Source organism: Saccoglossus kowalevskii, chromosome 15 (genome assembly GCF_978046115.1).
Source record: "Saccoglossus kowalevskii chromosome 15, keSacKowa6.1, whole genome shotgun sequence".
Lineage (NCBI taxonomy): Eukaryota > Metazoa > Hemichordata > Enteropneusta > Harrimaniidae > Saccoglossus > Saccoglossus kowalevskii.
Window position 1 is genome coordinate 18,350,091 of NC_140655.1, and position 24,876 is coordinate 18,374,966.

General features: G+C 36.9%; 2 protein-coding genes across 3 annotated transcripts; one reads left to right on the plus strand and one right to left on the minus strand.

Moving 5' to 3' along the window:
- Nucleotides 1-2,566: 2,566 nt before the first annotated feature.
- LOC102809787 (sushi, von Willebrand factor type A, EGF and pentraxin domain-containing protein 1-like) lies at nucleotides 2,567-15,309 on the plus strand. 2 transcript variants are annotated; one of them, XM_085508323.1, is made up of 10 exons: nucleotides 2,567-3,015; nucleotides 6,087-6,317; nucleotides 7,470-7,679; nucleotides 7,942-8,112; nucleotides 8,224-8,619; nucleotides 9,328-9,525; nucleotides 10,927-11,145; nucleotides 11,967-12,143; nucleotides 12,306-12,476; nucleotides 13,294-15,309. In XM_085508323.1, exons 1-10 carry the CDS (start codon nucleotides 2,955-2,957, stop codon nucleotides 13,308-13,310), a joined length of 1,851 nt encoding a protein of 616 aa, XP_085364449.1. In that variant the 5' UTR covers nucleotides 2,567-2,954; the 3' UTR covers nucleotides 13,311-15,309. The 2 variants fall into 2 exon arrangements, with proteins under 2 accessions (XP_085364449.1, XP_085364450.1); XM_085508324.1 differs by lacking the exon at nucleotides 13,294-15,309 and having other exon boundaries at nucleotides 12,310-12,444.
- Nucleotides 15,310-23,189: 7,880 nt separating this feature from the next.
- LOC144357499 (uncharacterized) lies at nucleotides 23,190-24,668 on the minus strand. Its single transcript, XM_078011666.2, has one exon. It carries the CDS (start codon nucleotides 24,666-24,668, stop codon nucleotides 23,190-23,192), a length of 1,479 nt encoding a protein of 492 aa, XP_077867792.2.
- Nucleotides 24,669-24,876: the final 208 nt, after the last annotated feature.

The window sequence follows — 24,876 nt, forward strand, 5'->3', positions numbered from 1 at the left end:
GTGAAATGAACTGTTCGATCGACTTTTGACAAGGAATGCAGGGCGTGTTTGTAGGTGTGACCCGGATTTATTACGACTGTGGCATGGTACGATGAATTGCAATATTGATATACAGCGTGTTCAATTACTCACGTTGATTATAACAAATTGCGACACAAGGCACAATCTAAATATCAAAAACAAATTGCATTATCAACCCTGTGTGTTATTGTTTGACATACACAGCGAGTATAATAATGTACAATAATTCAACTAGGCGTGTTCATGTTCCCCGCCTATGTTTAACAGCGTTATCCGTGATCAGATGAATCAGTTGTTTATGGCTTTGAAATCGCGTAATGCCACAGATAACAGAAGGTGGACTGGCTCCGCTTAATACTTAACCATTGTAGTCTTTCGCATGAAGTCACACCCATCATTATTAAGATTCCACATTCAAGGCTGTTGGCGATAGTTTCGGCTTCTCATTTGATTGTTTGTCCGAATTCCACCTGGTTATGCTTTTTGTTCAGTGTTCCGACGTGGATTCACAATGTCCCACTTCTCACTAAATTACCACAGTCCACCAGTAATTCGGAACCAGGCAAATCCAGAAAAAACACACAATCAATATGCTCCCGAATTCACGCCAATTCCGACTATCAAATATTAATATTACTAATTAATTAAATATTACACGATGCCGTCTTTAGTATGATGAGTTGTTAGAGCCGCTAATTATCACGGTAGCATGCCGGCTTCTATTTTTATTTAATATTTTGCACCAAACAGGTTGTTAACTGTCAAACATGTCTTCGTATTTTGGAAATGGAAATTCAATCAGAGGATCAACGAGGACACGCCATCACGCGACAATAATGACGATCTTATTGTTTTTATAGCTTTTTCGTCAAAACGACTGGATTATTTTTCCTGAAAAACTAGTGATTTTGGATGTTTTAATATATGATATTACAGAATTCAATTTACATCCTGACATGTACAACTGCTTTATTTCAATCTTATAATTTCAATTTGTTTTAATCAAAATATATATATCAACCCTGCCTTCTTCTTACATGTAAACTAATTTCCAATGTTACAGCGCCCTCTCGGGTGATGTCATGTACACTGTGATAGTCCGTCTAGTGCTGTGAACTGGTATTATATTACCGGAATAATTACTATTCCAACAGAAATACTAACATACATTGGTATAGTGAGCTTTATATGAAATTTGTAATTTGCAAAATAAAATTCATTTTTTATAAAGAAATTAATAAGTAAAGAAAATCAGAGTCTGCAACAATATTCCGCACTTGGGGGCAGTTTTATTTTGTCTGCACACAGTTGAGCGAGTAAAATATATTTTAGCGTGAGATTTTTGCACATTTGGGTTTTTATTTTTATCCCATGTAATAGGTAGTTTACAATAAGCCACTAGATAACTCCCGGAATTCAATTGGGCACATGTATTTGGTTTGTCAAAGTTCACGTTCGGTGCACCGCATAGCCTGACATCCCTCGGCGAGTAGGACATCCGTTCGTTTTAAAACACTACTTTCTGGCATTATGTAATATTTTTTTCCCATGAATAATTCACTTCCCTTAGCTGAAAATGCAGTCAATATCAAAACAGCATAATTTTACCAGAAAATTACCAACATTTCTAAAATCACTAAATAGTTACGTATTACTATCGCTGTTATTGGTCCACTGAGTGATAATATTATCTCTTTCTTCTCGGGACCACTCAGGAATAAGATTATCACTTATTTTCGTGTGACCACTCAAAGATAATATTATCCCTCCTTTTCTTGGGACCACTCAGGTATAATATTATCTCTCCTTTTCTTGGGACCACTCAGCCCAATGTCACCAAAAATTAACAACATTTTAAAAATCACTACATAACAACGTATTACTATTGCTGTTATTGGGACAACTCGGGGGTAATATTATCTCCCTTGTTGTGGCCACTAATTATATTATCTCTGTTGTAGTTAGGACCACTCGGGGATAATGTTGGGTCCTTCGTTCGTGGAACCACTCCGGGAAAATATTATCTCCTCTTTTCTTAGGTTCACTCATGATCAGGAATAATATTATCTCTTTTTTTCTTAATACCACTCAAGAATGATATTATCCCTTTTGTTCTTATTACCACTGAGGAATATGATTGACTCAATGTTATCGCCCTTTTTCTTGAGTTCGTTCAGGGATAATATTATCTCTTCTTTTTGGGGGCTGACCCAGGGATAATATTATCTCCTTCGTTTCTGTGCCTTGTTCTTAGCACCACTCTGGGATAATATTACGACAACTCAGACGTTATATTATCTAATCTTTTCTTAGGAAAACTCAGAGGGAAACTTATCTCTTGTTTTCTTGGGACCACTCAGGGATAATATTATCCCCTTCGTTCTTGTAACATCTCAGGGACAATATTATCAGCCTTGTTCGTAGGACCACTCTGGGATAATATTACGACCACTCAGAAGTTATATTATCTATTCTTTTCTTAGAACAACTCGGGGATAAAATTATCTCCATCGTTCACGTGACATCTCAAGGACAATATAATCTGCTTTGTTCTTAGCACCACTGTGGGATAATATTATCTATTTTCTTGGGCCAAATGTCTTCTTAATATATGGCATCTCGGGGATAATATTATCCGCTTTGTTCTTGGGACAGCTAAATATTATCTGCCATGTTGTCGGGACCACTCAGATATAACATAATGTCACTTGGTCTTGGGAGCACTACCAAAACGAAAGAAGCTGACCAGGCGTGACTGTAACATAAATGAGACAACAAAACTTTCGTCAATACCTTCTGACAAAGCAAAGTACTAAAAGACAGGTCTAGGTATCCACCGCATATACTTCCTCATGCGTTGAGCTACTGCTAATGAACTAACATTGCTTCCAAACAGTTCTACGTGTTTATTCTTTTTGTGCTTGACGATTACGATGAGAGAGAAGAAATATTTCCCGATACTTATAATCCTACTGACGGTATCCAGCATATCAGGTGAGTTCTTATTACGTTTTATAAATATCCTGTTGAGCGCGCATTACTTAGTTTAGCCTGAAGGACATTTAATAGTACTTTCCTTATATCAATATCCCGGAAAGGTTGGAGATATGAAATATATATAAGGTAATGTCAGACCACCTGTTTCTCAAACTCTACTTTACGCCGTGAAACACGCTACTACTCCAGTGACTGCCAGGCTACATCTGTGGTGGGTGACGGATGGAATTGACCCGCCAGTTGTGTCGTAGGTAACATCCGACAAAGGTTTAAAGATTGCAACCACGTTATTGTAGGACCATGTTTGCTGTAAAACTGAAACATTAGTAAAAAAATTTCGACAAAGGATACGGGGAACCAATTTTAGTTATATGCATACATGTATTTTGTTGTTTGAACCGTTGATTGACTAAGAAGCTGCCAATCAAACATGACCCTTTTATTACAGAGGAGTTTAGAACCACTTTTCCGATACACCGTGAAAAGAATCTGCTGCTGTATTTTATTTCGACCATACTGGCTGACAATGCAGTAGTTAATGTATGTTTTGTTTGCACTCAACACTGTCACGCAGACGTGCTGTTTCTTCGTCTGATGCATGTCACGGCACGCTAGCAGTCTGTGAAACACGCCCCGTCTGAAAATAGTGACACAATGAGCCACTCTTTATATTTAGATCATGGATGGACACTCTTTTTTTCGTCACCGATGCGGAAAAAACAACACGCACAACTACAACAAGAAAAATTCGAAGCAGTGTACGTTGGCGTCAGTGTGCAAAGGCACGTAAAAATAAAGTGCAAATGCAGGCAAACGCATTGTTGTTATACAACTGCGTATTAATCTAATATTTAGATTAACGTGCGCAACACGTGACACATTCCAACTAACTACTGGAATTCAAATTCTCCGCCGCTTTGGGGTATTTTTAGGGCGTGTTACACAATATTTCTTGATAAGTAACTTACACCGCATTGTCCGGTCAACATAATTTACATATTCTTTCATTGCGTGAAGTCATCCGATCCTACCTTTTAACGCACCAGGCCTTTAATTTCGTACCATGCACGTACGGGCACCGGTGAGGTCGCACCAAAATTAACTACCCGATGCTAAAGTTAGTTTCTGGCAAGTTTGATTTGGTGCGAGCTCACCCTCCATAATGAATAACATTCTCTCCTCCGTTATAACGACATTATATGTTTAAGCAAAGTACAATATTTGTTAACGAACATTCAACACTTATATTTGAAGTGTTTATTACAAATTGAAAACTATAACGTCAGTAAATGGGTGAGGGTCAGCCATTTTTATTTTATTTCATATATTAGACTTACATCATCATCTCATCATTTTACGTGCGTGGGTGTACATTTCACTGTACTCGGATCAATTGTATACATATAATGACACGTACTTTTCATGGAATTTCAACGCATGAAATCCAATTCCCATTACGGTATCTCTATACCAGTTAAATGTCACAATCACGTATGCGTAGTATGTAAAGTAATTAACTTGCTTGTGCCAATCAAATCTCCACATGTTTTTTATACAAGTTTACTTCGCAATTATTATTAAGTGATTAGTCACGTGATGCCGTAGTTGTCATAGGCAACCATCAACCTGACATGTTTTAAATATACGAGACTGTCTACAAGGCTCACCTCTTCGTTGGATAGGATCTTTGACACACTGTGCATTAATCAAGTCAACACACTGAAAGACGAGGCTGTTACCAGTTCAGTGTTGTGTTGACACTTTCCATCGGTTAATATTTAACTTTGCTGGCACGAATCTGTCGACGACAGAGTTTTGCCTCTTCCCGTGTTGCATGGAGACAGTGTTCTTCACAGGGCAGTACAAAAATAGCAATGAATGCTAAGCATATCGCCTGTATACTTGTGATTCTGATCGTATATGAAACCAGCTTTAAAAAAAGAATAATATACTCGGTTCACAACGTTTTTAAGTAAAGTTCGTTTTCTGGCGCCCGCCTTTTACGACACTATACGTTTTATTGCAAGGGATAACTTTTGTTACACCCAAGCAATTACTGAAAGCCGGTTTTAAATTCCTGAACACATTTTCGCGCAATGCAAACAAACACACTCAGAAAATCAACACCCAGACTCGCGTCACTCTCTATATATATATATCCATTATTACTAAACGTCCATTACCAAGAATTGATATTGCACGACCTTAGATGGACATTGTTAACACGCCTGTAATATTTCAATTTTCGGTTTGTTCATTTTATTTTATTCACAATTATTCCAAACACATTAAGTTCCTCAGTATATTTGTTTTGAAATTAAACCTTAGATCTCAGCGATTTACATATATTTAAACACTTGCTCCTATAAGGACACCATAAGTTTCCTAATAATCAAAAAGAATATTATTTGTATTCGGTCGCTGCAACGTGAAACAGTATATACGAAGGCGTTAATATAGTTAATGTTTTTATCCTAAATAAGAATATTTCAGCATCCAAGTATGTAAGGCTCATTATATATTTCCATGTATCATAGTTTAGGAATCATTTTGAAGATGGCTGTTTCAAATTATATTTCGACTTCTCTTTTGCATCGAACTCGACCAGGGAATAATAACCTGCAACATAATAAGAAATGCAATTGTTATTCATAAATTTCGTATACCACTTTATATACACACGTTTTCCATAGTCTGTATGATCCAACGGAACACTTCACAGTGGCGGATCCAGCAAAATGTATTGGGGGGGGGGGGGCTTCGCTTAAAATTACGGAGCGTAAATCGCAGAGAAGCTATGCGTAATCCAGATAATATGAATCTTCATGCGTTGGGGGGGGGGGCTGCCCCACACTGTATCCGCAACTGACACTTCATGCGGCACAAAACGTTAGCCTGTGATGGTCACGCCATTCCCTGGTAGTACTGTGTACCATGCACCATGCACATTCAACGATTTAATTACTACATTGTCATGGTCTTTAGTATGTCAAGTCTCAGGTAAACTGACGAAAATTGTGTGTAACTGTCTCCTCCTAAGCGTATGTGTTTATTAATTGTTTTTACAGCGGACTGTGTCCTTCCAGCATATCCATCTAACGTGGATTGCTACACTACAGCGATAGATGGATCGTGTAACGATACGTCAGTGACGCAACCCGACGATGTCCTGGCGACTGGTGATTTCATATATGTGCAGTGTGATAATGGTTTTGTGCCTACATTAACCGGATATACCTGCTTAACATTTTTCGGTACGTCCATGGTAGCCCCGACGCTGGGCGATTCCGCTTGCGCAAGTAAGTAGTTGTATTGTTGAACTGTGACAGTAATATATCTACATAGATTTAGAAACTCAAACACAATAAGAAGGTGCATACGGTGTCCCCCGAAGATATCTCGATTTTCAGAAGGAAATTCCTATATATATTTCACCCTACATTAAGAGTAAACATTGAGCTATAAAAAACGGAATTTCTCATCAATCTCATAGTCACTTATGTTAGTCATATGTTGCGTAATACCCCTCAAATGACATGTACATTACTGTTCAAATGCTGAATTAAATTAACACTGTTTTAGAAAGGAATTTCAAATACAAATAAAGCTCAATGAATAATTGTACTATAGTCACGAGCAAATTAAAAGTCTGAAATCTCATATTTTTTATCGAAGAAAATTCTGCGCTAGTATTTGATAATTTATATGCGTGTTTATAATTAATCGTATAATCTAGTAAGTCAGTATAAAACAGTTATATGTCAGACATGTTTTTGGAAGATGCACTCAAATTAGCTTAAATGTATTGAATGTATCCAGCAACGTAATATAATTGCATTCAATAACATCGGCTGTGATCATTTGTGAATGAATGTTTAAGCATTGATTTGTTTTACTCTCTCAATTTATTTCGCAATAATTGATTATGCATGATTTATCAGTGTAGTACATTGCATTCTTAACATTTTGACTGAACCTTACATCATTTATTTGCGTTCATTAGTTTGTTAATTTATTCTGTCCTGAATAATTATTATTTTCTGTGCAATCACGATCACGTAGGTAATTTATGAACGATATTATTACACACTGCCGAAAGAACATGCTAACGGACATAATATCTTATACTTTCACTGCGTTTTAGTTATTTTTACTATTAAATCAATTCACAAACAGTACAAAAATAAAGTACATTTTTCGGGGTTGTTTTGAACAATGGCACAGGTGTATTGCCAATCCCATATGATAAGTTATATAACACATAACTTTGAACGGCTTTGGAATTTACATAACATATGTAAGGTTTGAAAACGTTGGTGAATTTTTGATATATACTTTTATTTTCGGTTTTTGTAAGCGCTTCTTATTACACGTCATGTCAGAGGAGCATTGCAAATATTCGCTGATATACTTATATCTGTAAAATAGATTTGCACAACTTTATTTTTCAGGACTTTGTCAGGATCCAGGAAATCCAAGTTTAGGGTCACGAAGTCCAGATCCAACGGTAGATGGTTCATTTTATGAGACAGGTGACCAGGTTACGTTTACATGTGGTGTTAATACCACGACGTACGGTGTAGACACAGTCACGTGTGACGACGGAAACTGGACGGTCGGGGGTAATATACAAACAGCTCTTCCACCAGAATTATGTTTCTGTAAGTGACAATGAAACTTATAATTAAGAGAAGAGAAATATTCTCGGAGTGTATTCCCCGTCATATACCGGTATAAACACATTGATTTTAATACATCGGTGTAGGTTTTGAAGTGTGTGGTGTAATTACAAATATACACAATCGCCTTCCAATTCCAATATTATCATTCTTTAAATTATATATTTTATTAGATCAATTGTGCAAGGCTCGAGTAGCAAATTAATCATAGACATATATAGTTTAAACGTTTTCTATTTTATAGTAAATTGCCAAAAACCCGACACTCCAGAAAATGGCAAAGAAGTCGACGGTGCAAGTTACGTACACGCGGGTTCCGTTGAGTACGAGTGTGACGGAGAGAAAACTATGATAGGCAGTTCTACTCTCACGTGTTATAATGGAACCTGGGATAACTCGGTACCTTTATGTGGAAGTAAGTTTGATTACAATCTAATCGTTTCACTTAATATTAATTCTGGGAATTCTGATAACTTGAGAATTGGGGATAGTTTTATATCAGTATATATATATTGTCATATTACAGGTACTATAATTACTGAAGTGGTGACGACAGTCAACAGTGGCCTACCTTTGATACCGACACAAGAGTCAACACTTTCATTAGTTGTGGATGCTACAAGTAGTAGTCTTGGAGCTGGTGCTACTGGGAGCAATCTTTGGGTTATAAAAGTGTTTCTCAGTGATTCCAATTCTGGGGCTACACGATATTTGGAAACCATTTCCAATTTAACGCAAGAGGAGGCAGACCAGGAGCTGACGCCAGGTGGCGCTATCACATTCGATTTTGATTACGCGGTGACACCCAAGTCATGTGCTACGTACGTATGCGCTGAACTACGACAAGGCTCTAACACAAATTTCACGCTTGATGGATTTGATGGCGACAGTACACTCATAGGATGCACAACAATAACATGCGGTAAGTGCAACAATCTAAAGTTATAACGTTTACCGATGAAATGAAAGAGTCTAATCGGCTGATCGTTCTCGTCTAACTACAGTTCGTTGGACTTAGCATTATTCTTACCGGTCATGTATAATATTCGATTTAATTTCTATACGTGTTTTGGACGCAAAAATAATAAATTGAGGAACTTAGGCAAAATAACAAAACTACTTCCAATCAAAACTGTAATATAATTTATTGGAAGAACACGACGTTTGTTAATTCATCATCTAAATTTTTAAATCGGATGAACAGTATTCTCCGGAAAACTATGAATATATGAGAACCCTGTCTCATTTAATCTGCTGTCCCTTTACTATACTAATATGTCCAGTTGATAAGCCATGCCATCACACGCCATCCGTTGTTATAACATATCAAGATGTATATCTAATACATGTATTAATGAGTGTCAACGTGTTCTGATATTGTGATTTTAACAGTAGTTATATTTTTTGACAGAATTGCAATTGTCTTGTAATTGTTCTGATGGATCGTGTAAATGGTAGTCGTGGTAGTTAAAATGAAATATACCCATATATGTCGCACTATATAAGCTATTAATAGCTAATATAATATAATATATGTGGTGAATATAACACACCGATCAGAAAGAAATGACACATTATTGAGAGTACATGTGACAATCACTTAGATATACGTGTTATGTGTATATTTCAGCGTGTCCCACACCCGGAACTTTTCAAACCAGAGTACAGATTATTTCCGGCTCAGCTCCGTACAATGATGGTGATATTTTAACACTGGCATGTGACCAGAGTAATTCTGACGATGGTTACAGTCTATTTGGTGGGCCTGATTTGAAATGTGAAAATGGAATATGGTCAGAGAATCCAGAGTCCGCAGTGTTCTGTTTCGGTAAGTGTATATTACTTGAATAATATCATGGTCAAAGTTATCAAGTAAACGCATCCTGTAGATTATCAGTAAAGTATGTTGGAACGAGTTCCAAATTATTATATACAATTTCGTAAAACAATACATATCAGAAGAAATCCTGAGAAGTTACCCTCGATAAACAAAATGCGTATGATAGTTGTATTTTTCCCATTTCGTAATTGTGATAAACGTTTTTCTAAAATGTCAAACTATTAAAGTCCGCTTGAACGTTGTATAGCGTTGAGAGAACTGACACCGTTTAGATATGTGGCTCACCGTCGACTTGCCCACTGGCACACTCTTGTTAAAACTTTTTTCGACACTGGTAACTTGGCGTAGCAACCTCCTTCAATAGCAAGATCGTGTGGATCTTAAAGCCACATGCGACCAAAACCATTTGTATGCAGCATACTGCTCTGACTGATTCTCACAGATTTAGTAGTAGACTAGCAGAATTGCTCAAGGTAAGCCTTACCTGCATACCTACTTTCGACAAAACGATGTTCCAAATCTGTCTTCCCACTCAGCCCCCACACAGTATTATTCAGAGTGTGTTTGTCCATCCCCAAAACAGATCTATAGCATAGCATTATGCATTACTTCACAGTCTACTATAGCGACACAGCAATTAAAGTTACATTGGCGAGTTGTATCAAATATTTTTATAAGAATTTCGATACCTGCCCTCGTCTGAAATCCACTGTAATACACGTGTGTGTGCGCGTGCCTACAATAATAGTTTACAGGCTTGTTTATTGATTGTTTGTATTTCGTATCCTTGGGGGCGGACATCCGGGCATTTTCTACCGCCTGGCAACCCTCGCGGTGAAAACAAAGACCAAAAACTCGCAGAAAACGGTACTTTGCGATGGTTGTTGAGAGTCCCCTGAACAGTGTAACAAGATTAGCCCTACGTGTGTAACATATATGAATTTGGTTGTTCAGGATTACTTCAAAGTTGAGTTTGTGTTGTTTTCTCGAGTTTTCACCGGCTCCACGGCGTTCCACAGCAGCGCGCACAAAGCCCCATAGAAATACGTGGTACAGTGGTGCGCGTCTTAGCAACGTAGAACGTCCGTGACGTAGCTCCGCCCCCGAGGGGCTAATCTGCACTGGCTCGGAAGGTTGTAAATGATTAGCTAGTTTGAATTTCTAATTTGCATAACATTACTGAGAATGAACGTGCATTCAACGCCACAAGTCTTTTGTTTTTTTAGCCAATCAGAATTCATCTTCCGAGCCAGTGCAGATCAGCAGCCCCCGAGGATATATACACAACAAATATATTGTATTATCATATGAATGTGCACATGGGAAACAATAGCAATTTAAGACATTGTCATGTAAATATTTGAATGTTAACTTGTCTCGTTTTTGTAGAAAATTGTCCAGACCCAGGAGTACTGACGAACGGTAGTGTGAGATGTCAATATCCAAGCCTATGCTACGCTGCAACTACGCAAATTACACTGTCATGTGACGACGGCTTTCAACTTGTTAACGGTCTTGATACGTTTACATGCCAGTTAGATTTTTCCGATTTTTCTGTAAGGTGGCCCCCGGAATTAAATTTTGCCACCAGTAATCCAGAGTGTCAGCGTAAGTACAACACGGCCTATTTATACAATGGTTACAGGGAATGTACTAGTGATTATGCTTCGGTTTACAAAGAACATAGAAATTGTTATGAACATGTATTCGCAGTATGAGAAATGTACGAGCTTGGGTGGTACTCAATGTTTTCAGACATGACATGTATACTGGCAAAAATTGTCAGGGTTAGTTGTACACTGAGTATTAGTATACGATAAGGACTTACCGTTTTCGACATTCTGAAATTCCTTCGTTTTTATACAGTAAATACAGTAATTGTACCAAAGTAAATTAAATTTATTAAAGTTATTCCTCATACATTATTTGTTGAACACACTACATCGCTTGCAATTTCATTCAGCGTCTTTTAATTATTATTCAGGATAAATAACATACCAAAGATATAGCAATATTTTATAAAATATTCCTGTGTAATCTGTAATCATTAAAATTATCATTGGTGTACATAAGGAATACATTTTGTAATGAATTATTCTTAATATATTTCTGAATTTTCTTATCAAAATCAGTTGTTTTCATTTTTTACCCAACAAACCATATAGAGAACGAAATGTCTTAAAAATGTATAATAGTATTTAAATATACAAGAAATGTTGGACTGTTATTTAGACGACAAATTGAATCTAATTAAGTTTTGCACACTGACGCCTATATTTGTATACATATTGTATTATTTGCCAAATCTTGATACAAATTTGAAATTGATATTGACTGTACATATTTTATTAGACTAGACGCAAACTTGTAACACACGCACAATTGTCGGAACAATCTCAAATGACCAAACTGGCTATTTTAATATACAGGCATATGTGAAGACCCAGGTACCCCTGATAACGGAGAATTGGTAGAGGGTTCACTTCCTGTAATACCGGGGGGAACAATAACGTATGCGTGTGGTACTGGATACACAATATCATCTGCTGCTGCATTACAGTGTCAAGACGATGGGTTATGGGATAAAGAAGTACCGGTTTGTTATAGTAAGTAAACATTATGCGAATTTAATAAAATACGATATTGGCAACAACGCACATGTGCTACAGCGTGCTTATATACGGAATAATGACACCGAAAATTGAAATTTGTAATACGCTAATTAATGACGGTGACGTCATGATGTAAAGTTTCTGTTTTTTTTTTAGCAAGCTGTATGTATAATAACGTAACTGATCTGGAATGGACAGAGTCAAAGGTCATGTACGCACACGAAGAATACATTACACTAAGCTGCACAGAACCCGCATCAATAGAAGGTGCTAATACTGTACAGTGTCTGAACGGAACGTATGTTCCAGAACTTCCAGTATGCAAAGGTACGTGTGGAATATCAGTTCATCAGCACGATGTATTACTATTAATGTAGCTACATTTAAAATATTTTCACGTATACTGCGGCATGAACCAAATCACGGAGTTCGCGAGTTATGCTTGTCTGATCGTGATTTATGTCGCCACCTATGCTTACATTGTATAACTAAGCAATCACTCGGTATAGTGTACAACAACATTCGGTAGAAGACAAGATATCTGACATTATATTCTCACGGATAATCCGGGCGACTGATATTACGCTCTATTATTAGTAGAGCAAATATAAAATGTATGTCAATGATCGCTGGGATATTGAATGTAGATATGCAGTATATTGCCGCCAAAACAATAATTGTTCGGTAATATTTTGCACTTATCAGTAGGGTAAAACTAGCCTGTCTCACGATGGTCTAACCCATCTCACATTTCCTGTTGGTGGGTTATCAATCTAACGCTTGGCGAATTCTGCTTCGCAAAATGATATTTAAACGATCTTCAAATATTCTATTGATTGCTGGCAAAAACACAATTTTCAATAGCATACTAGTGATTTACTCACTTATAAAATGAATGCGGTTTTCAGTGTTTGGCACTTGCATGGCTACCACGTTTGTTTGATGTTTGCTGGTGCAGTATCACTTAGGGAGAAGTCGGATAGCCAAAAACAGTCGAGTCGACATGAAGGGGAAAGGCTACAACTCGAAGATGATTCATTATAAAATTTTAATTTTTGTTACAAATATCCATTTCAGGGATGTTAAGGTGGGCACTTCACAGGCACTTTAATGACTTCTACTGGTATCAATCTTTTTTTAACAGAATCTGCCGGGAAATGAAATATTATATGATCCAGTATGGATAGTTGACTGATATCTCAACGAATCTGGTAGAACTGAATCTTCATGTATAATGCTTTCAGAAGTTATATACAAGAGTTTCCTCCTATTGATAAATTTCAAAATACTTTACTTAGTCAGAATATTCAATTTCTTCCTAATATCTCTTAGTTCGTTTAAATACTATTCACTGGTTCGGTCGCATTGGGCTGCTGTGTCTATTTTTTCTGTCGCTAATTCATTGGGATTGAGTATTGGAAACATCACAAAATTCCCATGTACATTATATACAGCATCTTCTTTCATGTTTTGAGGCAAAATAATTTTAAGCATTTCCATGGCATCGAAATGTAACACGTTCTACAAAAACAAGTAAATGCTTTAGCCCCAATCTGGATATAGTTTATGTCCCACTTTCTCATTATTCCCTTATTTGGTACATGGTTGATACATGATGAGTATCCTTATGCCCGAACTATTTTTTTCAGTTCAGATTCAAAATGGCTGACTGCCGGCTAAAGTTGACCAACAAAACTCAAAAAACCTTCATGTATAGAGCATTATCCCCACGTTGTGTTGGCTGATTCTGATTCTAACACTTGTTGGCCTACAGGTCGGTCGACGGGTGGCCATTTCTTTATTTTTGCCAATGTTTAGCTCAATGGACCGCTATATGGATGGTGACGTGTTTAGCGTTTGGACAGATGAGTGACTCAGTTGATGTTGGCGATTTTTTCTCAAAACTGTTGACTCTTATGACTTGATTTTTGCTGTGTAGCTGCCACGATTGTAAATGTGTTCATGAGAAGTTGATCTGCCAAAGAACTATGCAAATTTGCTACTAAAAACTAAAAAAAGTTTGCACATTTCATTGCACAATTTGGTCTACATGATCGATAGGTCAAGTGCATTGCGTTGAGCTCTATCAGTTTCGTTATTTTGTTATTAATTCTCTATTTTTATGTTTCTGAAACATAATTGCGCTAATTTGCATATCTGGGAGCAAGGTTTGGGCTATTCAATAGTTGAAGGGGTTAGATTTGAAAGAGACATTTGTATCTCCTACGTCACTGAAGATGGCAGGGCGGGGCTGTTCAAATAAATGATTGTCTGTTCGTCAGTCATCATCATTTCTATTTTCGATTTCTTCTTAAAAATTTCAAGCTAAATTACTTTGATACTTGGTATGTAGTACCCCAGCTTCCTCTGTCTGTTTTTCCGCTTTGCTACCACAAATATTCTCCTGTATTATAAATTTGCATATCTCGACCATTAGCTTTTGATGAATACCTAATCATGTAAGACATACTCGTATGTCAGTACCAGAGGTCACCACTTCTATACTCAATAATTTACATGCCCATATTTGTCAACATGCGGATGTTTCCAATGCAATAGAATCATGTTGGCATTTGCGGTTGTTGTATTGTTTGATGTTACTTTTCCTACGTCACAGTAGGGCCAGAATGTTTTTATTCCTTGTTTCTCGAGTTTTTATAAGGCAAACCTTTTGAGGAGGACGGAAACAAAAATTAACACTTTTTTCCATAACATTTGTGTGATTCTCAGAGAATTGTAAGTGAGATCATTGATCTGAGAGAAGAAATGAAATACAAAATCTTGTTTCTCATCTGCGCAATACTTCGGTACTTTGATCATGATACTCCCACAAAAATGCAACTTGGATTTGTTATGCGGCGGGCGGAAACAAAATGAAGAATAACATTTATTCCATTTTCGGCTCCTGTTTATTCGGCGGGTTCGCGAAACAATGGATAAGAAAAGTCTGGCCTAAATCAATGTACTTTAGCTGTCCGTTACCAGAATGTGGTCTTTAAAACATGTCCCAGATTGGTCAGAAATATGTCACATTTATGTTTCCATGAAGTGACATGTTTTAGACATGTCCAAAACACGTATGGGACATTGTGCACTCCTGGTGAGATATGTTTGTAACATGAATGAAACATTTCCTATTAAAACCATTATTTCAAAACTACGAGTAGTTCAAGCCCAGTTTGTTTGGTGCTGTCATGTTTCAGATTAGTCTTGAAACATTTTTGAAATGTGTCATAAACATGTATATATTTGTGATATTTTTGAAACAGATATCTTTATACATATTTTACATGGCATGTTTCAATCAAGCTCTAAACATTTCCCACACATTTCCTAAGTGTGTTTTTATAGCGAACTTCCATTCATGTCTCCAAAGTGACCGCCTCAGTCGCCCGGAATTATACTAGTTTCAAACTAGTAGATACAGGGTATGCAACATATCTTGTTTGAAAAACATCTAGTGTATGTCCTTGGCACAGTAACATATTTTTGACATATCCCAAACGTGAATGACACTAGTCCCATTTCGGTAAGGGGTGCTGAGTTTTGTTTATGTCGGTAGATAAATACTTTCTCTTTGGGTTTTAAGTAAAATAACATCTTTATCGGCGATGGGATGTTTTCTCATCGGGAGGCGAATATATTTGGTGGGTGATATAGAAAGCTCTATATGCTGAAAGCGGTTTTTATCCAGTTTTTGTTGGGGGTGTCTGTGTCGAAACTTACATCGGGGCGTTGCAAACCATTCAGAATAGGTACCACTGCCTGGTGGTTATTGCTTTGAGTAACAAAAAAGACACTATCATCTTATATAATATTTTATTTACAAGGTGAAGAATGGTTGTCACATTGTCGTGAAGTAGAGAAGCCACGCTTTTCCGTTTCGTGGATATGTTGGAAAGGAATTGACAAGAAGCTGACCGGTTAATACAATATACGAGTGTATCATGAAATTCAGAATAAAACAGGATAATTAAATTTGCATATAACCCTTTTAAAACACACACTATGACCCGAACGACGCGATTTGGTTGAACTGTATTCAACACGAAATCTGTTTGTACGTGGTCCCGCTCGACGTACGGCAACGGAAACTCAGGTAATTGTACTGCTACGTAGCGTATATCGTCAGTATGCACGTACACTTAATGTACATCAGTGTGACTTCCGGTATTATAGTAGATAGCTCGTGTCTCTGGTAAACGTGTACCGATGTGGTCTCGGTAAAATTGATCGTAAAGTATCCCTGTAGATTTGTAACGACTTTCGATATTCGGCACACAAATAGTCAATAGTAAGTGCAATATGGCGGTGCACACATGGATGTGACGCCACAAAAGTTATTGAGTGGCTTCGGGTCTTTGAAAATCTTGCCGAAGTTCAAAAATGACGCCTTTAACGTAAAATATCGACTTCAATGCATAGTCGGAGATGTTCGCAGTGATACGCTACTAAAATCTTGATTTGGTCTATAAGTGCCTGGGAACAATGACAATACTAATTGCCTAATGTGTATAATTATCACATGTACATTTCACTGAAATTTGATTATTAGATGGTGTGGGGGTAATCGACAGTAGTGATTAGTTTAATGTGAAATTGTGCATATTAATTATCTAATTATAATTAGCCAATTTTTTATATCTCAAAAAATCATATTTAAATTGAACTTGCAGTTGAAATATTCTGAAATAAATTAGACTGTAAATCACAGAAGTTATTTTATAAACTTCAAACTAGCAGACAAATATTATCTGCCAAGATTCTACTTTTTAATATATCTCCAAGCTATCTAAGATTTCTTCGATATCGATTTTCGTTGCCATTCCTTTTTATGGAAGGATGGTTAGCTGGTAATGAGGGGGAATTACGACGATGTTTCTTGACAAAACTGTAAACAATGTATTGGAGTGTAGCTCCGCCAAATTAGGCTCACTTTACACAATGAATTGGTATATGTAAAGGACCAAGTTAAAAACATTCTGGAATGGGAACAAGTTATGACTTTGGGAAATTTCTCGCTACTCATAAAAACAATGTCTAGCATGTTAATTCCTCAACCAATACACAATTTTTCATTCACTGCGAGATCTCATATTATGCGTGAAATCGAACGTGAAAACATGACAAGCAAAGGTGGTAGAGACGTCTAATCATCGCGCGGGATTTGGCAAACGGGAAAGTGTTTAAGGTAGAGAGAAGGTTTTGGGAACAAGCTATGACTTTGGGAAATTTCTCGCTACTCATAAAAACAATGTCTAGCATGTTAATTCCTCAACCAATACATAATTTTTTTTTTCACTTCGAGATCTCACATTATGCGTGAAATCGAACGTGAAAACATGACAAGCAAAGGTGGTAGAGGCGTCTAATCATCGCGCGGGATTTGGCAAACGGGAAAGTGTTTAAGTTGTACACTTACCCTTTTATAATGTTCGGTACACATTTGATGATGGTCAATTATGAGGAATTATCCATTTTCTATTCTGAAAGATTGGCATTTTGACATTAAGCCAACACAAATTAAATTCAAAATCAGAATCAAAACATTCAATTTTGTAGCAGATGTTCGAGGGTTGACGCCTGTCACACAACATGCAAGAACATGCAGTGAACGGTAAATCACATATCCTAGCTACATACGCCGTTCTGTGTACACGCAGTAGTGAGGTTATATGTTAACATTTATTTTACAATAAAAACATTTTCACCATGTAAAGCATTGCATCATTGAAATTTTCTAGTCAGCTATATAAATAAATGAATATACAAACTTCAAAATTATGTGTGACGTAGCCACCTCAAAATCGCCTTTTATCAACTCTTCAACATTCATTTATATGAACATTTTGTTTATGTTTGACTTAACTGTAATGTATTACAGTATTCGGGACATTAAATCTGGTCAAAATACTAGTATACTACTAAGCCTTGCTCCAAAAATCCAAAAATTACCACTAGAGGGCACTTTTGAAAACGTAATTGAAGGCATTTATAAATAAAAATTATGTTCATAGATGTGTTTGTTTCTTTTTATGTGTATAATTCGTTTAGTGATATTAATTGAGGTACATTTTTAAGTACAGAAACTGTTCGAAAAAAATATTCGGTAGTGGGGATGCACGCAGCCCATACAGTTGAGTCGAAAATTAAAAGGAAGTGCAAAGATTTAATTCCATAGTGAGACGGCACTTTCTGAAAGGCGTAGAGGGCTTTTTAAAATTGATAGGGACAACTACATAAACATTGTATAGAAATTTGTATGGAATTGTGTAAAATCGCTCGTTGGCTGCCTCTGCTTAGTCAGTAGTCTCAAGACTCAGAGCTTGGCTGATCTGAAGAAATGTGTTGGAAATCCCGGGTTTTGAATTGCCACTAACAAAACTGTTGTAAAAAAGAAAAGAACTAAGATGTACTTTCACGCACGTTCATTGTGAGAGTACAACTTCAAAACTGCAATGAAGTTTCGGATACGGAAAATAAAAGGCATAGTTAGAGACATACCGCGCTGCGGCATGTGCAGTCTCGCATTTGCTACGAAATAATTGCACACTGTCTATGGTTACGTATGTTAAACACCTTCAATAGACCTCACCAAGGCGACAAATGAAAGCAAGGACTGTTTCTTTTTAATAATTATGGTGCAATTGGAATAATTTGACACCAGTGTATTTTAGACACTGCTAATAAAATTTACCAAGTCGTAGATTAGAAAAATGATCGAAGGCAATTTCGGTCACATGTATATACATGTGTTATATCTTATCAAAGAATCTCTTGTACTCACAACTCGTATCACAATTTACAAGTAAGGCATATTTATAAATATTTAGTAATAACGTTACGTTACGCCATACAGAACACTGCCTTGGTAAGATTTATTATCAATACAGCACCGAACAATTTCACCTTCCGATGGGTCTACGTCTGGGCTACATACAGGAAACGGAGGCGTACAAGTTGTATGGGGTATTTCTTTAGTACTTTATGCAGAGGATTTCGTACTTTTTGCTAATACTGTTTATCGCTTACAGATGTTGTTAAATGTAATTAGTTTATTCACATACAAATGAAAAATGAGCATAAATCTATGCAGACATAAAATCTGGTATTTATCAATGGCGGGAAATTAGAGAAGTTCAGGGAAATGGTACTATAAAGGTCATACTAGTAAAATGGAGGTTGTTACTTATTATAAATATACGTGGTTATTATTAACTGTTGGTTAATGCAGTTATTTTTTTCTAGATTACTTGCACATTAAATGTCGATGTTCGGGTTCTGTATGCTGCAGATGTGAACTTCAGGAAAATTCAAATGCGTTCTCAATCATGATAGAATAAGCAAAGTAATGTTGATTACATAAAAGGCTATTATTATTAAAATAGGACTGATTACGTAACTGATGATACACGTAATAGTTATATAGATGTGGAAGTAGCTGTCATGGTGGGTCCATAGCTCTTCCTGTGTCGATCTTTCATCGTTGTAATGGTATTTTATGATCATTTCTGATACATTTGGTGTTCTTAAAGTTGTTGTTCTTGGATATTGAAATTTGTCGTTGCTCGCTTGTGTTACGCAAATCTATGGGAGGAACCATAACTCGTCTGGTAAATAAAATTTCAATAAGTATCCACAAAAAATAAATAAATAAAAACACCAAATGTATCAGCAATGACGAAAATACCATCACAAAAACTAAAGACCAACTCAAGAAGAGCTATGGGTCCACAGCTAATATACTAAGTAGACGCAGTGCTGGTTGGAGGAATAAATTGTGGAATTGTTATTAAAATGTCAAGTGTATCAATATTGTTTATGTATATATTATCTAAAGCTAATTTAAAAGATGTCATAAATTATTTGATCGCTTAATAAAATGCGTACGTTTCCAGCTGTTTAAACATGTACGGTTTTGCTATATGTTTTAACAGACACTGATGTAAGCATAGGGACATTCTCACCACTGGTTTATTAAACTGTTTACGTTAATGGGTCCTGTAAACGAACTCGTCCTTTTATGATATAGGTGCCAGAAGAGGTTCTTATTTGGATATGACGACATAGTCTACTGTAATGTTCTTAAAGAATAATTATGAGACAGTTTATCTGAGGGAAAGGACTGGTTTGTTTATTTAACCAACTGATGACTGAACCCCGGTTGCTAGGTGCTACTGAGCATGCCCGCATAATTAATTACAAGACAAGACTAGGTCAAAGGTCACAATAATACAGAAGTAGAATACTACATCTCTCCTCTCTTTTAGATAAACAAGGAAACTCACGAAAGCATGTATAACAAATATAACTTATCAATATTTAAAAGTCTTCAAATTGTAATTGTTGATATTGTGAATATCAAAGTCAAAGAACGAACAATATTTATGAAAGTATGAACTTGAACTTACAATTTTTTTAAAACATAGGCATATGTTCACTCAATAAAACAAAAGAAATTAGATAACACTAACTTCAAAATCGTTTCAATTGTGAGTGAAGGGATCGACGTCCTTCTACTCAAATGCCATTATTTTCGGATTATTTTGCCCAAATCACGAAAGTATGACATGTTTTAGAAACTAAGTTATGTAGTCTTGAAGATAACTTGTTTTTGTCTTTCTCTCTTGGATCTATGTATCGATTCTGGTGGATTTGTTGATGTTTGAGGATTGTCTAATATTTGAAGATTGTCCGATATTGTTTGATTAGTTTCTACATTATTTTCATGAGGAATTCTCTTAAAGAATGAAGCATTTCTGGTGATCTCATGATTTCCTCTCTGGACGGTGGTCATACTGCCTTTCTTACTCACAACTTCATATGGCTCAGGATTGAATGGAGTTGACATTTTATTTCTCTTTTGTTGTTTTACAAGGACTCGGTCTCCGATGCCTAAATCTGATGCTTTAGCATGGTTGCGTGTGTCTGCATACTTCTTCATGCATAATTTTCTCTTTGCATCACTTGCTTGAATTTTCCTATCAGGTTTATTATTATATATCTGAGGTAGGGTTGTTTTCATTTTTCTACTATTCAAAGCTTTGAATGGAGAAATGCCTGTAGTTGAATGTGGTGTAGCTCTATACTGACGCAGAAATTGAAAAAGTCCTTGGCACCAGCTTTTGCCTTCTAGCTTGGCTGCACGGACTGCTTTTTCCAGCGTTCGCATCATCCTCTCGGCTTCTCCATTAGCTTTTGGCCACAGTGGTGTTATTTTTCTATGTCTAAATCCAACATATTTAGAAAAGCGTTTAAACTCATCTCCATTATATGGCGGGCCATTATCAGTTTTAACAATGTCCGGTATACCTTGTCTGGCAAAGATTGCATCGAAGTGCAGGATAGCTGCTTCTGCAGATGTAGAATTACAAATTTCTACCTCTGGGTATCTACTGTAGTCATCGATGACTACCAACAAATATTTACCATTTGGGAATGGACCACAGAAATCTGCTGAGACCTCTTGCCAAGGACCATTTGGCAGTGTAGACATTTTTAATGGCTCGATAGTAGGTTTTGGTCCATGTGTTGATGCTTGACATGGTATGCACCTGGTTACTGTTTCTTCCACCATTTTGTCAATACCTGGAAACCAAAGAGTTTCTCTCAGCAACTTTTCCGTTTTTACAACACCTTGATGACCGACATGAGCTAAACATATGGCTTTCTGTTGCAATTTCTTTGGAACCACAATTCTGTTTCCACGTAACACAAACTCCATTGGCTGTTGACAGTTCGTCTTTGACTGCTTTGTATTGTACAACATCATGATGCAAATCATACCACTTTTGTGTGTTAATAACTTCCATTATTTTCTGTAAGATTTCATCTTCCGATGTTGCTTGCTTAATTTCAGCCATTGTCATAGCAGGGGGTATCGCATTCTCAATTATAAAATTTATGTATGTATCAATACGTGAAACATGGTCTTTACAGTGGTTTACCTGGTCAGGATGTCGACTCATGTAATCAGCAGGGTTGGATTCACCTGGTTGATACTCAAGAACTACTTGATACGGTTGAAGACGCAAACTTAGTCTTTCAAGTCTGGCTGTTAATTTAGAATTAGACTTATTGAACATGCCTTCTAATGGCTTATGGTCGGTTATCACCTTGAATTCTGAACCAAATACATAAATGTGAAAATGTTCACAAGCCCATATAACTGCAAGGGCTTCTCGCTCTGTCTGGCTGTACCGTGACTCTGTATCTGTCAGTGCACGACTTGCATATGCAATGATATTACAAGTATCTCTGGTCTCATTTACTTGTGTTAAAACTGCACCAAGGCCTGTTGGGCTTGCATCTACTAACAGCTCTGTTTTCAGCCTTGGATCAAAGTATTTCATCACCCTGTGACTTGCCATCAGGCTTTTTAACTTCTCGAATGATCCTTGTTGCTCAGGTCCCCATTCCCACTTTGTATCTTTGTGAGTTAGAATACGTAATGGTGTTGCAATAGTTGCAAAATCAGGCACAAATCGAGCAATGTATTGAGCCATGCCTAGGAAACTACGTACAGCTGTTGCATCTTCTGGTGCTCTGACATTGATTATTGCTGTCACTTTCTTATCATCCGCCATTATACCGGCACTGGAAAATGTATGACCATAGAACTGAATCAAAGACTTGCTGAACTCACATTTCTGTTGATTAGCTGTGATGTTATACTTCCGCAGCCTTTGGAACACTGCTCTTAGCATTTCATCATGTTCCTGTTGTGTCTTACCATATATGATAATGTCATCTGAAAGATTTCTAGCACCACGTATACCTTGTATCATGTCTGATACTGCTTTCTGAAATATTTCAGCAGCAGAGTTTATTCCGAAACTCAGTCTCTTGTATCTGTATAAACCCATATGAGTAGCAAACGTAGTTATATGCCTTGATTGTGTGTCCAGCTCAAGCTGATGGTAACCTTGGTTTAGATCAATCTTGCTGAACACCGTTGCACCATTCAGATCCACAATCAGGTCTTCTATTGTTGGCATGGGATGTCTCTCCCTTTCTATAGCTTGATTGGCAGCTCTCATGTCAACACATACTCTGATTCCTGTCTTTTTTAGGTACTATTACTATGGGAGATACCCACGGAGTGGCTCCATCTGCCTTCTCTATTATGTCTAACTGCTCTAGCTTATTTATCTCTGCTTCAACTTGCTCACGTACATGGAATGGCACTCGCCGATGCTGCTGTGCAACTGGTTTGACTGATGTGTTAATATGCAAAATTGCTTTTGTATCTCGCATCTTGCCAATACCTTCAAATCTGTCTGCATACTCCTCAATCAAACTATCACTGGTACATGTAGAAAGTGAATTTACTATGTGTAGTAAACCAAGCTGTGTTGCTGTATAATAACCCAGTAAATTTCCTGCTGATCCTTTTACAACATGGAACTTAGTGACAGTAGACTGTTGGGTTATAGGAGACTTTACATTCACCTTAACTTCACCAAGTATTGGAAGTGGTTTCTTAGATCCATATGCATACACATTCTTTGAACATTGTGTAATTTCTGCATTATTCAACAGCTTGCATGTTTTCTCGTCTAACACATTTGTCCCTGCACCAGAATCAATGATACATTTAACTGTTTGACCATCTATGTCAATTTTAGTATCAGGCTGTTGATTGGTTGATATGGAGGACACTGTGATGTGATATGCATAATCATCATCTGAGGAAGAAAAATCTTTAGTTGTAGCAGAATTGACATGTTGCAATATTTTACTCCGACATACTTTAGCGAAATGTCCTGTTTTATCACATTTTCTGCATTTTTGATCTCTTGCTGGACATTCACCTGAATGTGGATATTTTCCTCCACACCTGAAACACGACTTGTGTTTTCTGTCAGGCTCCACTCGTTTTGGTTTACCAGTATACTGCTGGGATTTCTTATATTTATTTCTTTTCCACTGGCTCTTTTTTACAGGCTGGACTGTATTTACTTCTGTTTCTGTCTCAAACTGATTTTCAATACCTCTGGCTTGACGTTCAGAAACTTCAAAAGAACGACCAGAATCTAACAGTGCCTCTAATGTTAAATCATCTCTGAGAGCTTTACGACGTAACCTAGTTGACACACATGATAATACTATCTGGGATTTTATTTCTTCATTAACATCATGAAAACCACAATTTCTTGCTAGTTGTTTCAAACGGGTAAAATACTGATCCAAAGATTCATCAGTTTTCTGAGTAGCATGCCTAAAAACATTGACCTCATAGGTTTTATTCACCTTTGGCAGGAAATATTTATTCAGGGCATCTACAGCCGCTTTGTATACATTGTCACTGCCCTCAACGTCAGGTAATGTTTCAAAAACATCAGCGACCTCATCTCCCGCAGAAAACAACAGCAGTGCTCGTTTTCTTGCATTGTTTTTTATATCGTATGCAACTAGAAATGTCTCAGATTTCTTCAACCATTTCTCCCATCGAGGACCAATAGAAGTAGAGTCCCCATACACAGAAAAAGCTGGGAATACTGGTAATGCAGTAGCCATGTCCACAATGTGTCACTTTCCACTCCAGAATTGATTTATATTATGTACTGTACCTCCTTGGTGCTGTGCACTAAAGTATTGCTGCTCAGATTTCTGCAACTTTCTGTCTTCAAGGTCAAATTTCTTCTTCAGATTACTTCAAAAATTCTGGAAATTTGCATCTGGATGATCCTGGGTGTACCATTAAACTAATTTATCACTCGTCGCC

Bases quoted from the DNA above. Each gene is read 5' to 3' on its own strand.
- LOC102809787 (XM_085508323.1), top strand. From the start codon at position 2,955: ATGAGAGAGAAGAAATATTTCCCGATACTTATAATCCTACTGACGGTA. The intron at 8,113-8,223 runs GTAAGTTTGATT...GTCATATTACAG, and splicing joins CTCGGTACCTTTATGTGGAA to GTACTATAATTACTGAAGTG. The intron at 8,620-9,327 runs GTAAGTGCAACA...TGTATATTTCAG, and splicing joins ATGCACAACAATAACATGCG to CGTGTCCCACACCCGGAACT.
- LOC144357499 (XM_078011666.2), bottom strand. From the start codon at position 24,668: ATGGCTACTGCATTACCAGTATTCCCAGCTTTTTCTGTGTATGGGGAC.